Source organism: Arvicola amphibius, chromosome 7 (assembly GCF_903992535.2).
Source record: "Arvicola amphibius chromosome 7, mArvAmp1.2, whole genome shotgun sequence".
NCBI lineage: Eukaryota > Metazoa > Chordata > Mammalia > Rodentia > Cricetidae > Arvicola > Arvicola amphibius.
The window spans coordinates 31758228-31774200 of record NC_052053.1 but is presented as its reverse complement, the minus strand read 5'-3'; the positions used below and the strand labels follow the sequence as shown (position 1 = coordinate 31774200).

The 15973-nt window shown below is 35.0% G+C and overlaps 1 protein-coding gene across 2 annotated transcripts in view; it reads left to right on the top strand.

The window, feature by feature from the left end:
- Epc2 (enhancer of polycomb homolog 2) overlaps nt 1–15973 on the top strand; it is a 96010-nt gene that overhangs the window by 54831 nt on the left and 25206 nt on the right. For both annotated transcript variants that reach the window (XM_038337149.2, XM_038337148.2), the window contains exons 3-5: nt 851–996; nt 9766–9972; nt 15678–15826. In XM_038337149.2, coding sequence (XP_038193077.1) covers nt 851–996; nt 9766–9972; nt 15678–15826 — 502 coding nt within the window. The remainder of the gene's footprint in view (nt 1–850; nt 997–9765; nt 9973–15677; nt 15827–15973) is intronic.

Sequence of the window (15973 nt, the reverse complement as noted above, 5' to 3'; positions counted from 1 at the left end):
TTGGAATCACTAAGTCAGAGAATATGTATTTTAATTGATAAATATCAGTTATAATTTGTTCCTTTTATCCTCCAACTAGTTTAATGTCAGCTTTTATATCTTATCTAGCTGATGTGTGACAAATATTGTATCTGTGTCTGCCTAATTTGCATGTTTAAAAGTCCTTTGGTATTCTCCACTAAAAATTCTTTGCCAGTTTTAAGATTAGTTTTTGCTTATATTTCTGAGAAATCATAAGGAAAGTGGCCCTTTATATGTTACTTTACCCTTAGTTCTTTGTCTCTTGACTTATTGTTATAAAACTTTATATATAGAAATTTAAATTTTTATATAGTCAAGTATTTTAAATTAGTTATTATGGTGTTTGAATTTAAAACTATCCATATATTTTCCTCCTGCAATTTTTTCTTATATTTTAGTGAATCTTGATTTTTTAAAAAATATAGGGAGATATAGGGAGTAATTTATTAACTTTATAATAAGAATAGGAATTAGCCTCAATTTATGTTGTAATTAGTTTGCCATTCTAACACCATTAAAACACTTTTATTGTACATTTTATCTCAGTGATTCGCATTATTTGTTGTATGCTAAGCTTAATTGCGGATTTTGAATGTTCTCCTGTAGTTCTTCTGTACTACACTGGCATGTGCATTTCTTTTATAACTACTATTTTATATTTTGTCCTATGTGTGAGATACTTTAAACTCAGTTGATGTTTTACTCTGTCAAACTTTAAATCATGTGTAAAGCCATATGCCTGCCCTTTTACATTCTCTAAAACTAATTTGTGTGTGTATAACTTCATGATTTCAACTCAGTTTAAAGAATTATTCTTTTTTTTTTCTAGCTTTTAACCTAGACAACGAGCAACCAGATTATGATATGGATTCAGAAGATGAGACATTATTAAATAGACTTAACAGAAAGATGGAAATTAAACCTTTGCAATTTGAAATTATGATTGACAGACTTGAAAAAGCCAGTTCTAACCAGGTACTGTACCATGTAAAAATATCTCTTTATAATTAAACTAATTCGCTTCCCCTCGTCCAAGTGTGTTGTTGGAATGTGCTGCATTTTACTGTTCGTTGAATTTCTTTGTTTTTCTGACATCCTAGAATTTCTGTGTGAACTAAATATTTTATCATTTTCTTGAATAGGAGCATGGAGAATAACGTCCTGACTTTTTCCATATGGATTGAATAGTGTTTGAGTGCCTTGATCCTTTGCGTAGTTGCTATGTTCTTGATATTTCCATACCTAATTTTGTTTCAATTGGATTTCTGAGGTAGTTATCTTAAATCTTGTTTAGTTTCCCAAATGTATACAAGTTTCCATTATTTTCAATGAGTTTTAAGTTTAATAACTCGCATATTACTCAAAATGCTAAATTATAGAAAATCATTCACAAAGTAATGAGAATTTCTTTAGTAAGCAAAATTTCACAAGGAATTTAGAGTAGTAACTGTCTTTCAAGAAAGAATTAAACTGCTCATGTCAGGAGACTTTAAATGCTTATCCTTTTGACTTAATGACCTCATGTCTAGAATTATTCTGCAGAAAAATAAATAAATTGCTGGGGATGTTGCTCAGATTGGATGCTCTTACTTAACATGTGGAAAACCTGGTATCATCTCCTTTGCACCACAAAAATTAAAAGAGAGACATTTACCTGTATGATGGAATATAATATGGGCATTTTAAGAATGAGTTGAAAGGTGACTAATATCAGAGGATATTGTTTATTGCATAAACCAAGTTTTGAAAAGAGGATATAGAATTGACTCAGTAAACTGAGGTTTAGGTAAGGCATAGTCGCACATGTACAGTAAGAAAAAGAAGATACAACAAAATGCCAACAATGGTTGTATTTGGATGATGAAATTATTGGGGATTTTTGTACTCTTTATGCTATTTTTGTTTTGCAAGCTTGCTATAATAAAAGATGTATTTTTGCATAATTAGATTAAATAAACTGTCTTTAAAATTACTTTTGGTGTACCTGTGTGGTATATTAATGTGCTAATTATTTATAAGGAAGTTAGGGATATAACAAAAATTGCAAATAAACTATACAATCGATTATTAATTTTTTTCACTAGTTTACCTATAAAAGTTGATTCCCCTTACAACTTAAATTCTTTACATCTCTAAGCAGTGGTTCTCAACCTATGGATCATGACTTCGTTGGAGGGTCACATACCAGATATCCTGCATATCACATATTTATATTACAATTTATAACAGTAGCAAAATTACAGTTATGAAGTAGCAGCAAAAATAATTTTATGTTTGGAGGTCACTATAGCATGAGGAACTGTATTATAAAGGGTTGCAGCCTTAGGAAAGTTGAGAACCACTGTTCTAAAGTGTACCAGCTCTTCAGAACATTTTCAGAGCCTTTCCATTGAAAAAATTATTTGACTGTACTTTTCACCAATCTTACCCTTGTTTTGACTGAAAGCAACACCCAATATTTTGTGGAGCTAAAATTCAGTTGGAAAAGTGTGTTTAGCAAGCATGCTCAAGGTCTAGAATTTGATTCCTAACACTGCTATAGAATCAGGTGTGGTGGCATGTGCATATAATTCCAGCTTTTCAGAGGCAGTCAGAAGTTATTACTAGGATTCAAAGTTTCACAGCATGGCAGATTTAAGACTAGCCTGGGAAACATGAGACCATGTTTTAAAATGCTCACAGTTGCTCTGAGTTCAGATCCACAAGTATCAAACAGTTTCTGGGGTCCTTTTATATATAAATGTTCCCAGCAAATCTAGACTAGGCTAGCCTTTTGGAATTTATTGTTTTCCATAATGGAAATTCACTTGGTGTGGCTGAGATTATAGCATCAGTAGTCTTCTGTTCCCTGTTGAATTGATTACTATCTTAGTGTCTAGGCAAACAAATAGATGATAACATTGAATGAGACAGATAAACAAGCGCTACCTTTGTACAGCTTATTCAAATAGGAACGCGGCTGGGAGAGATGGCTCAGAGGTTAAGAGCACTGTCTGCTCTTCCAGAGAGCCTGGGTTCAATTCCCAGCACCCACATGGCAGCTGACAACTGTCTATAATTCCAAGATCTGACACCCTCGCACAAACATACATGCAGGCAAAACACCAATGTACATAAAAAATAATAAACTATCAAATAGGAACAGGATAAACAAAAAGGCTCACACCTGGTAGTTCATTTATGCACGTATGCTTAGTTCCATCTTGTTTCCTCTTTGCTTAGGAATTAGATTCTAGGCCTTCAAACAAGTTGCTAAACAGAGGACATGATAGCTCCTACTTAAAAACACAGAAGTAGTGGCAGAGTGGTCAACAGAGGACCAGGAGAAGAGCCTGTTATCAGAACTAAGGAGTTACAGACCCCGAAAGGCTAACTGTCCTCCTACTAACTCCCTGCTTCATTAATTCCTTTTGAGGGCTGTCATGATATCACAAGGCAGAGGATTGAGTTTGTAGTAAACTAGTATCTAATAGGTTAATAGAGGAAAAACTTAAAAAGACAGGCAAAGTTTCTGCTTCTGTCATGCTGGAGGTGGCTGCAATGAAGTCTTTTTTGAGACTTAACCAAAAGCTATGGTTACTGTCAGTCTCCATCTGTTGCTTATTTTCTGTTCACTTACCCTTTTTCCCTCTGTGGTGCTGGAGACTGATCTCAGGACCTTGTGCATGCTAAGAAATTTGGCTATTCCTAAACACTTCGCTATCATAAAACTGTCTCCAGCGTTGTTCTTAAGCAGCTTTGTCCCTTCTGATTTTATCTCTCTCAGCTGTACTCTGCTTCCTCTTGTTCTGTTTGTTTTATTTCTTTGAGGCAAGACCTCTCACCTTGTTTGGCTGTTGTGGAGCTTCCTGTGTAGCTCGGGTTGGCCGCAGCCTCCTTGAGTGTTGCTGACTTGTTGAAATTTTATTCTCAGTGTTTTTACCCTGTGCATTTGGGAGTGATACCACCTTTTTGCTGATTTTAATGGATATAATAAGCCATGTACCTCTGCTCATGACTTCTTTGAGGGACTTCTGGATTTTTTTTCTCCCTCTTTTCATAAAACCTCTTGGCATCTCCACCAAGACCCTTTAACTGTCTTATCCTGGATGGTCTTCCATGTTTTTTTAAATCCTCTTTACTTTGAGACAGCTAATTATAGTTCCGGAACTTAGATCGCACCTCATACTTAAAAGGGGGAAATAATAGGATCATTTTTCTAATTACTTGGCAAAATTATAAATATATTATATAAATATATAGTGTAAATATAAATGTTGATAATTAATTACATGTTGCTAATACCAGGCGGTGGTGGTGGACACCTTTAATCCCAGACTGGCGGATCTCTGAGTTCAAGGCCAACCTGGTCTACAGAGCTAGTTTCAGGAAACACTGTCTCTAAAAATCAAAAGAAAAAGAAGTTGTTAGTTTAGATAAAAGTATTAAAGATAACAGTGGATGAGTCTAGGTCTAAAAGCACACAGGTGTTCTTTGAAATGGTTTATTCTTGTAGGCCTCTTTGTACATTTGTAGTCATTTCTAAGTGAAATGGTTTTGTTGTTGTTTTGCCATAAGCTACCTTAAGTAGCATTCTTTTTCTTTGACTTCCCTCTCAGTATCAATACCTTAATAAAATACTTTGTAAAGCAGAAGGTCTTTTTAGGCTGGCCTTAAAGTTGCTGTAGTTCCTCCTGTTTTACCTGCTGGGTGTTGGGATTGCTGGTTTGTGAATCATGCCCACTTTTTAAAGCAAACATTTTCTAAAATGATTTTTAATGTTTTCAATTATTAATCCTGTTATCTCTTTAACCTAACACCCTCTTCTCACATACTTTCTAACACTGCTCCTCACGGAGCACAATTCTCATAGGAAGACCATTTACTTCCTGCCTTCTACTACCCCTGCCCCAGATAGAAAGTTTTTAACAGTATGTGGGGGAAATAGAGACCCATCACCCATGAATTACAGTTTCCTTCCTTCCTACTTTCGTATCTCTTTTTATCCTCTTACAAAGGCAGAATCCCAGCCCTTACTATTTTCTTGTATAACTACTATTTCTTAACATATCTCATTTTTACTTACCTTTTCTCACATCTCTTAAGTCTTTGTCTTCTCAAAAAAGTATCTAAGGATCCCTGTTGCCAAGATAACTCTTTCATTTAATCTCATCTTTTCCAACAAACTTCCATCTTGTCTCTCTCTTTTTGTCATATATTAATTTTCAAAGGATAATTTGAAATACTTAGTGCCTTCTACATAGCATAATCTTTTACTCATGCCACTGAATTCTTTAAGTTACAAGTAGTCTCCAGATTGTCATCCAGGGGCCTCTTTCAACCTGTGCTCACCTCAGTGTCCCTGTGTTATAACAGATGATATTAGCCACATTTGATGATTTTGGTTTTCTCCTTTTCCTTTGCCCTTTTTTGTCATGTGTTAATATTCACATTGGTGTCCTGTCCTCAGCTTACTCTTTTGTCTTAAGTTCCCATCAGCTTCTTGCTGGCCCTCAAGTTCTATTTCTACCTGCTAAGCTCCAGGCAATATTTCTCTATAACATTTCTAACATAGCAGAATTTTCAAATTCATCATTTTCACACCCATCTCTTTCTTTCTTAATTAAGGGCATTGTCTCTCATGTAGTTGACCAGCATTGTACTTGATGATTGACTTATTTATATCCACCCACAGCCAGTGTATACTAAATAAAACCAGTGATTTTTGTTTTGAAGTGTCCTATTGTCTTATCCACCTCTTCCATTTTTATGGTGTCTCATCTGGACTTTTCATTATGCTAGTTGTGGTTTTATTAAAAACCATTTTTTAAGAAGGAGAAAAAGTTATTAGGTGGTTTATGATAAAGACTGTCTTCCACCTGGCTCCTGGTGTAACTCTCTGGTTCCCAATGCTCTGTGCCTATTTATAGATCTTCCCTGTTCCCTTTGCCCAGAAGGCAAGTCTGCATTTCTAATCTGTGGTTTGGTATGCAGTCGTCTAAATCCTAGTCTGATGATCTTTACTAAACATTTCACAGTTGCTTAAAGTCTATCATCTTCACAGTCTGAAAAAGTAGCCACACTGATTTCTATCCTGCTCCTTCTACTCAGCTAAAATCCATAGTGAAGTTCCAGGATTTGTATCAGTTCAATTTTTCTGGTGCTAGATTCCTGCCAGAAGCTATGAGATGAGAAACAGAAGAGAAGCTAGAATTATGGCATCTTCCTGTGTTGTGGGAGCTCAGTCTGTTTAGCCAATGACAAATATGGGTGACTATTAACCTGTAATTCTTAATACCTATATAGCTTTAAAAACTAAAGTTTCACATTGTAAAAATAAACAATCTGTAAACAGATGTACAGAGGACAATAACCTCGAAATTGTGACAATATACAAAACTACCGTAATCAGAGGTAGAAATATGTAGTGCATTGTGACATAAGTATCCCTAATTTGCATCAGTATACAAATATCCTAAACATAAGTATAAACATACATACAATATGGCAAAAATAATCTTATACTTAAAAAGTGTACAAAATATTTTTAAGAGAAGTAGAAATATATATACAATGGCATAATTTTGCATTTGTGTCAATATACAAATTATTTTAAACAGGAATGGAAAAATAATTTAATTTTTTTTCAATAAGCCAAAATCCATACCAATATAAAGTATTTTGAGATTAACAGGTGTTTGGGGGTTAAAGTAGGTTTTATTATCTACCTTTTATCATTTCTGTATCATATTCCTGGGAAGATTCGTAGAACATCCTGAATAGTCAAATGGTTATTTGACTATAAGAAAAATATCTTGATTCTGGGCTATTTTGTTGTCTCGTCCTCTCTTTGGCTTTCAAAACATAATTTTTAATAGTTGCACTATAGGCAGTGATAGTTTTAGTGCATGTGTGTTAGCAAATCAATGAAAGAGATTCTAAATTTAAATTTTTTTTAGATTTTTAAAATTTTATGAACACAGTGCTGCTTGCCTGTTTGTATGTGCTCCGTGTGCATGTCTGGTGCTGTAGACATAAGAAGGTGTTGTATCAGCTGGACTGGAGTCCGGGGTGGTTGTGCCCATGTGGCATTGGGTAACAAACCAGGGTCCACAGCAGAGCAACATGTGTTGTTCACTGTGGAGCCAGCATTCCTGCCCTCAATAGTGTTTATAGTTTCCATTACAGCTCAAAGTGTTGTTACCCCCAGGTTTGTTTTAACTTTGTATTGCTGGGAAACCAGCGTTGCTCACGTTGCTGCAGAGGTTAGTTGTCTTAGCACTATGTGGCTAGGAAAATTTGTTTTTCATTTATGAAAACTGTAGTGAAATCTTTGAATGACAGAATGGATTACACAGATTTTTCTTTAGTAATTTTCTCAAATATATTGGTAGTGGAATAGTGTGATTTATTTATTTGGCTGTTTGGGTTTTTTGTTTGTTTTATTTAGGGTCTCGTGTAGATCAGGTTAGCCTAAGGCTCCTAATCCTCATGCCTTTACCTCCTAACTGTTGAGATTACAGGTGTTTTGCCATTAAGCCTGGCAATCATATGGATTAGTTTTGGTTCCCTATGAACAAGGAACGTACTGTTATTTAGCTGCTTCATTAATAGGCTTAGAATTGAAATAGAAGACTTTTTTGATTTGATCACATGTCCTTTGAAAAGTAATACATGGCTGATGTTACTGTGCTTTCTCAGGAATCCTGTCCTTGAGACTTTGTGATTATATCAAATATTCATTGCTGTAGTTTGAAAACCTTTTCCATTTTCTGGGCCCTTGATAAAAGTCTTGCTTTTTCTTCAATTTAATACATGTATATTACTTAGTGTGTTACAGTGTATATTTCTACTTAATTGAATGCTGATATTTTTTTCCTTGCATTGGCTTTCCATAGTTGTGTATTCAGAGTCATTTGATAAGTAGAAATGTTTGTGTTATCTACATAAAATTATGTCATCCTTCACTATGTCCAATGTAAACCAACCTTTATTGCTCATTCTTAAAAGAACATAAAGTAAAAAAATATCATTTAGCACTTTAAATTTAATGTAGATAATTATAGTTATTTGGAAACCAGCAGATTTGGAAAAAGAAAGGTAAGACAAAGATGGTCTGTAGTGAGTCCCCCTCCCAGAAAAGAAATGGAAGCTCTCCCAAAGGAAGAGCTCCTGCACTCTGTCTGCCTGTATCTGATTTCATCAATAATCTATTCTAAAATTCCTAAATTCTATTTCAGCTTTATGTTTGTCTTTTATTTATATTTTGTAAGTTTCTTTAGCTAGAGAATTTATCTTAGTTTATTTTCCCCTTCTCTACAATCTGAACTAATGGTGAGCTGGAAATATTTCCTTTTTGCCCGATTTACTTCTGTAAATAAAAAAACTTCAATTTTCTTTTGTAATTTATTTGTTTATTCAAAATATATTGACACTGCAAGGCCTTGGGTTTTTATCTGCCAGCAAACTTAATGGTCCTTGATACCACAGAGCTTGTTGTTTCCTCCTGTCTGTTGATACCCAGGTGACCAGACAGCTCAGAGCAAATTTACTGCAGACCTTTTTCCAGCCCCTACTCACTCCCACTGTTTTTTAGTGACTAAAGTGCATGCTAAGTGATAGGGGTTTTTAAAGGTTCTATCAAAGTGGTAGGAAAAGCCCAGCATACTCGTGCCTGCCTGTAACTGCAGCAGTAAGGAGCTGAGGACCACACGTAAACAAGCACCAATAAGTAAATGGCGTGGGGTTTTGATTTTATAGATTTTTGTAAAATATAGCTGACATTGGAAAAATGTCAGTGTTTAACTATAAATTTTATGTTAAATTATTAATTGTACTATAGGATATTTAAAAAGAAAACAAAAGGACATTGTAAGCTGGAGCAACGAACACCAGAAAGGAGATGGTTTAGTCTTCTGCACATGCTAGAGCATAGAAAGTAGTCAGTGTGGTGTGGGGTAGGAATCTATTGGTCTGTTGGCTGGAAAGGCGCTCTTGTTCTCCTCGCTCTACAATAGACTAAGTTGTTGATTTAATTAGCAAAGATTGCAAAATAGTATCAGCAACACATACAGCATAGCATTGTTTTTCCTGGCTTCTAGAACATGAGAGCAGCCCATGATGCTGCTGTGATGCTGTCAGTGTGAAGTAGGATTTTATGAGCTTTAGGAAGTCTGCTCTGGACAACAGTGTAGTTCAGTAGATAAGCATTCACCTAGCCTGAGTTAGGTCCTAAATTCAATCTACTACATCCTCCCAAGGACACATAGATGTACAAAGAAATCAGGGTGAAAGCTCAGTTCTTGATCTAGTCCTGTTCTTGTAGACTTTAGTACTCTATATTAACATTCCAAGAACTTTTTAACAATTTGATGAATTTGCATGTGCGTGTATGTACGTGTTTGTGTGTATGCGTGTGTATGTGTGTAGAGTCTAGAGGTTTACACGTGCTTTCTTCTTCAGTGACCCTCTGTCTTTTTAGTTGTAGTTCCTTACTGAACCCCATCTCCCGAGCCCCTTATCAAATATTTTAAATAGTAGAACCACTACCTCCCTGGGCAAAATACTGATTTTTAAAAATAAATAAATTAAATAACATCCCAACTTAGGTATATTTTGTTAGGTTGAATAGAATTACATCTTCACCAGCAACTCCAATATCTAATTGTAATTATTTAAATGGATCACATTTTCTTCAATTGCTGTAGCTTAAACTGATTTCTTTCTCAGCATTGCCCTTGATGCCATCTTGTGCTTTCTGTTTAGCTTGTAACACTTCAAGAAGCAAAACTGCTGCTAAATGAGGACGATTACCTTATTAAAGCTGTATATGACTACTGGGTAAGAAAGCGGAAAAACTGCAGGGGGCCATCCCTCATCCCCCAGATTAAGCAAGAGAAAAGAGATGGCTCTACCAACAATGATCCTTACGTTGCATTTCGAAGGAGAACGGAGAAAATGCAGACTCGGAAGGTAATATCAACATTGTATTTCATTGATTGTAGCTGTATTTCATTGACTGTAGTTTGATTGTATTTCTAGAAAACCATGACACTATGACCTGAAAGCCTACCTTTCATTTGATCTTTTGAGCATTTGTTGTGCCTGCCTGCCTTAGCAGTCTGTTAATAACTAGTTTAGACTTCCAGTTATAACTATAGGAAAAGCTGTGTGTGCCTATACACTTGCAGGTTTTGAGTTCACTTATGAATCACTTCTATTGGAGAAACGAAGAATCTGAACACTACTTTTCCTTGGTTACTGGGGAGTTTTGAAATGGCATTCTTGTTCTTACAATTGAAAATGGTCTTGTTGCCTCTTAAGTTTTATGGACTTTTAGGAAGTAAGGAAAACTTCTTTCAAACCTGTTCTGAAAATTACCAAAAGTAACAATGGCATCTTTTCCTCACTTTCTTAATTGTCAGTTGTGTCAGATTATAAATTAACAGACATGTCTACATCTGAATTCCAGAAGTGTGAGTATTTAAGAGAACTAAAATTTAGGGCTGTGGAGTGATATATTAAAAATAAAATGGAAGTATTGTTTCAGAGGATTGTTCGCTGGCTTGCATTTATCATAAGGAAGGAACAGTAAATACAACACATGGTATCATAGTCTGTTAACTTCACAAGAAAACAGGAACACTTAAGATAAAAACTGAAGAATTATAATTTGGAACAAAGCATTTTCTGTGGATTCTTGTTTCTGTTAACATTGAAAGCTTATCTTTGTCAGCTGTTAATGTAACAGCTGTGAAGTACAGCAGATGCCGGGATTTGTATTATTTTAGGAAAAACTCTCCTACTGGTTAATAATTAGAATTTTTGTATGAGTCTTTTTTATGAATGTTGTTTTCCTAAACATAAGAGGATGGATTTCCCAATGTTATATGGCTGTCACTAGCACAGACCTATTGCCTAGTTTAGTGCCCCAGTTTTAGCATAGAAGACCTAAGGATTTGGGGGTTGTAACATCTTAATTAGAAAAGATTGAGATGAGTTAAATTTGTGACCACAGTAACTGTTTGCATGTGGACTGGCTGTGAAGAAAGGCTTGTCAGCATGGGCAATCTGAAGTTGTCTTTTGAAAGCAGTGCTGTTGGTTGGGTTACACCATGAACATGACTGTTAATGATCATTTCTTGAGGGAAAGTGGGATTGTGCTTCTTCTAGTGAGAGGGTGTGAAATCTTTGAAATTGATGATTTATTTGCATATAAGTGACATTCCAGATGTAAAAATATACTTTGTTCTTTTTCAGCTGTGTATTGTAAAAATTACTAGTAATTGTTTCTTAAATTTGGCATGTCACCACCCCACAATCACCAAAGCAATTTTTCCTGACTTTGCTTCTCACCTTTGTCTAGTTCACTATTTTCATTTTCCTCTGCAGGATACTACATTTTCCTTTTTAGTACTCACTGCTTTTCATTCTTCTTTTCTATTGTAGACTAGATGGATTATCCCTGCCATGCACTGTGTGCTATAAACAATTGTGTTTCAAAATTAGAAAGATGGGGAAGTGCTCCATAGATCATGCACACTAGGTATAGAAGAGGTGGGCAGGGTGGGGCATGAAGGGATGGATAATACTGTTGGTCACGAGGCCTTGCTCCCTTTCTTTGCTTCATTAAATAAACTAAAAAACACTTATAACTTGTTCAGAGGTCAAAAAGACTACTGTTTGCACAACAGTGCTTGCATGGCAGTCTAGAATTTAGCCACAAGTCACTGAACTAAAATTAACTTGGACATTAATAAGTGCTTTAGGACGTTTTTACACCAGATGATCTTATCTGAATGTACTGGCTAGAAAGTCCTAATCAACACGTGTATTTAATATGTTAACTATATAGAAACAGTCTTATTTATTGCCTGTGCCATCTGTCTACCTCTGACTCAGAAAAAATAACTGGGTGGGAAAGGAAACTCCCAGGTTCCCAGTTCTACCTGTGCACATCAATCATCTGTGAATCATCTTTTATTACAAAAAGATCTGCAGTTGATTTCAAATGACAGCAGTTTAAAAATCACTTCCCTAGGGATTTGATGTTAGGTACAGAAGTATAATTTTTAGCTGCATAAGAAGAAAAGAGTTAATCCTCAGGAGCTGGAGAGATGGAGCAGTTAAAAGCTGCTCTTAGAGAAGACCTAAGTTTGGCTTGTAGTTTACAACTTATGTAACTTCAATCCCAGGATGACTCAACACTGGGGCTTCTGTGGGCACCTGCACTCATATATACATAGGTGCACACACATATCATTAAGATAAAATAAAACATAAATGAAAAGGTTTTTCAAAAGAAACACGAGTTGGCGCTGAGACAGTTATAAGAAGGGGTAAAGAGTTAGAAACTAGAGAGTAAGGCCGTTTGAAGAGAATAGAAACAGTGTCAGTGTGAACTTGTTTTTAATATTGATGAAGTAGAAAGATAAGCCTGGGAGAATAAGTCTGCTGTGCAAGAAAATAACCTTGGAGCCATAGTAGGGCACAGGAGCCAGCCTGAAGAGATCCGGGAAAGTTTAAGCATCAAAATAATGAGAGTAATGAATCATAACTCATAAAATAGCCCGTGAGCCCATACTTAAGATAAATGGGAGGAGACTGGGTACATATAAATATTTTTAAGTCAGTACTCAAAGTGATGAGTTTCATGTTTGTCTTTGTGCTGTCTTCCCCCACTCCTAACGCTGTTCTCCACCTGCTGGTCCTCTTCTTAACACCTGCAGATAGTCTTTGTCTTAGGGTTTCTATTGCTGTGAAGAGACACCATGACCACGGCAGCTCTTGTAAGGAAAACATTTAATTGAGAGGGCTTGCTTAAAGTTTCAGAAGTTTAGTTCAATATCAACATGGCAGGGAGCATGGTGGCATGCAAGCAGCTGTAGTGCTGGAGGAGTTAAAAGTCCAACATCTTGCAAACAACAGGAAGTCGACTGACAGTCATACTGGAAGCTTGAACAAGAGACCTCAAAGTCTGCCCCTATGTTAACACACTTCCTCCAACAAGGCCACACTTCCTAATAGTGCCACTCCTTTTGGGGGCCATTTTCTTTCAAACAACCACAGTCTTCCCCTATGTTCTGTGTCACATATATTAATGCCTCCCTTCAAGATCTACTCATCCTCTTTTTGTTGTCATGACTACACATGTACACATCTGTGTACACAAAAATTTAAATCTATATCTGCACATTGGAGGAAATGTATTTGTCTTTCTGAGTCCTGGCTTATTTTATTTAACATAATGATCTCCAATTTTATTCATTTTCTTTTAAACTTAATTTCATTTTTATAGCTGAAAAAATTTCACTATGTATATGCGCTTTTTCTTTATCCATCTATTACATCTTTTTTTAGATGTCATACATAACTTAAAAAAATCAACAGGAATAGTTTAAACTTCACCAATTGGCCGCCATAATACTAATAATTACTCCAGGTGAAAGAACCATTGAACATTAATTTCTCGTGAGAGAAATTTTAATGACAAACACTGCTTATGTAATTATACAGCATACCAGGTTAGTTTAAAAGAGAAAATAATATTTTAGCAGGTAAATCTGACAGGCACCATCCTAATTGAGTAATCAGCAATAAAGGACAAATTGTGTTATCTAACTCTTGATAGGCTGTGAGACAGAGTCAGTATCATTTCTGTGTTAATTATGCCAAAAACATACAACCTGAATGTAATCATGGGAAATATCAATGAAACTTAAATTGAAGAATACACTATAAAAATATATATTCTCCATTTTAAAAATGGGGTCATGATGATCACAGAAAAAGGAACTTGTTCAAATAAAGAGTATTAGAAGCATAGGAACTAAAAAACGTCTTTAACCTTGGAGTCAAACTTTTAAAGAGTTAATTTTGAAAATAAAATTACCATCTCACTAATTTTCTGTTGATCTTAGTTTACAGATTTTGGTTGCTCTGCTGTGATTATATAAAAACATTGTTTTTGGAAAAGCAGATTAGACTATTAAGGGACATTTGTTCATCTCAAATTTGGAAAATACTGCAAATATTATGTATATTTATACACCTAACTAGAGATTTTAAAAAAAGGTAGTTAAACTTTATACCTTTGGGAGATCTGGTTATATATCCATGGAAAATATTTGTGCTGTTTTTGTAACTTTGTATGTTTGAAATTATTTTAAAATAATGTTTTGAAGAGTAGAACAGACACAGCAGAGAAAAGAAAAGGCTAGGAAGGGTAATTTAGGTGGGTGTGTCATCATGAATGTTTACTTTTTGATTCTTTGTATCTCTTGTGCACATTTGGGAAGCACACAGAGTATTAGCAGAATAGTAGGCATTTTAATGTTTGCTGTTGATTGTGTTCATTTTTTTCAGTTAAAAATTATTTCCCGTTCACCCTCAAATTGCTTACAACTATGATCTACATGCTACCTTTTGCCACTGAGTGCTGATGTGGGGGAGGGAGATAAGGTCAATTTTCTTTTGATAAAATAAGGTAATCTATTAGCATTTAAAAATACTCCATATGCAATAACATAAAGGAATATGATTTATGCTATTTTCAGTAGAGGATTATTTTCCAAGTCCAAGGAACTATGCAAAAAAAGAAAAATAAAACTCAGGACTTAATATTTTCATTCATAATCTCTTGTAAACCTTTGATATTCTTCAAATTCTTTCTAATATTATATTTAGTTGTTAACTCAAGAATGAGAAGATTGCATAAGTGTAGGTCTGCCTAGCAGACAGTATTAGATGAGAAGTAGAGGTCTGTATTTAAATGTGGCTCTTTATAAGTCAGACACTGTGGGGACATGTACTGAGAGCACACGTCACTGGTGATTTTATATTCTGATGACTGCTGCTTATTACAATGAGCCATCTTTTATTGAAGTTATGTTTTATGCTTACAAGTTAAAAGTTACCGATGTTTTGAAGTCTAAAGTTTTTGCTAGATCTCTTTCATCCCCTCCAATGATGTATCTATCAAAGCATGAGAATGCCATTTCTTGAGGTGCTATCAATGTACTATTTTTAGTTTTCTGAGTTGCTAGAAGTAAAGCTTTGTCACTTTTCTCGAGTATATTGTATTGCTGTGAACCTTTTAGCTCCCACCTACAGATTTGATGGATAGACATTCACTTAGTCTATTTTTTAGGTACCTTGATCTTGGTAGAACTGTTTTTAGCATTGGGTAGCACGTTACTGCAGTAAAAGGATTTCATAATTTTTATATACTACATTTTGTGTCAGTTGGATTTTTTTTCTTTTTTTTTTTCTTTTTTTTTAAAAATATTTATTTATTTATTATGTATACAATATTCTGTCTGTGTGTATGCCTGCAGGTCAGAAGAGAGCACCAGACCCCATTACAGATGGCTGTGAGCCACCATGTGGTTGCTGGGAATTGAACTCAGGACCTTTGGAAGAGCAGGCAATGCTCTTAACCTCTGAGCCATCTCTCCAGCCCGGATTTTTTTTCTATATTAGAATTATTCTTTTTGTGCCATTAGTTATCAAAATACATAAATTTTCAAAGTTAAACAGATGAGTTCTTGTGGAGTTGCTATTGGGTATTTGTTTGTTTTAATAATTTAAAACTTACTCAGATTTAGTAAGAGCTTGTTAAATGAAACTGGAAACATGGATAATTTCATTATTCTCTAAAATTGTTATTATTTCCAAAGAACCGTAAGAATGATGAAGCCTCTTATGAAAAGATGCTGAAGCTGAGGCGGGAGTTCAGCAGAGCCATAACAATTTTGGAAATGATTAAGAGAAGAGAGAAAACCAAAAGGGAATTATTGCACTTAACTCTGGAAGTCGTGGAGAAAAGGTAACATTGCCACTGTTCATACTAGGGCCATGCTAGCCAGGCTTTATGTCCATAGAGAGTGATTATATAGTGGAATTTCATTTTTAGCTTTACATTTATAGTAACTAGTTGTTTTTAAAATAAATGTGCTATGGTTTAGATTTCATT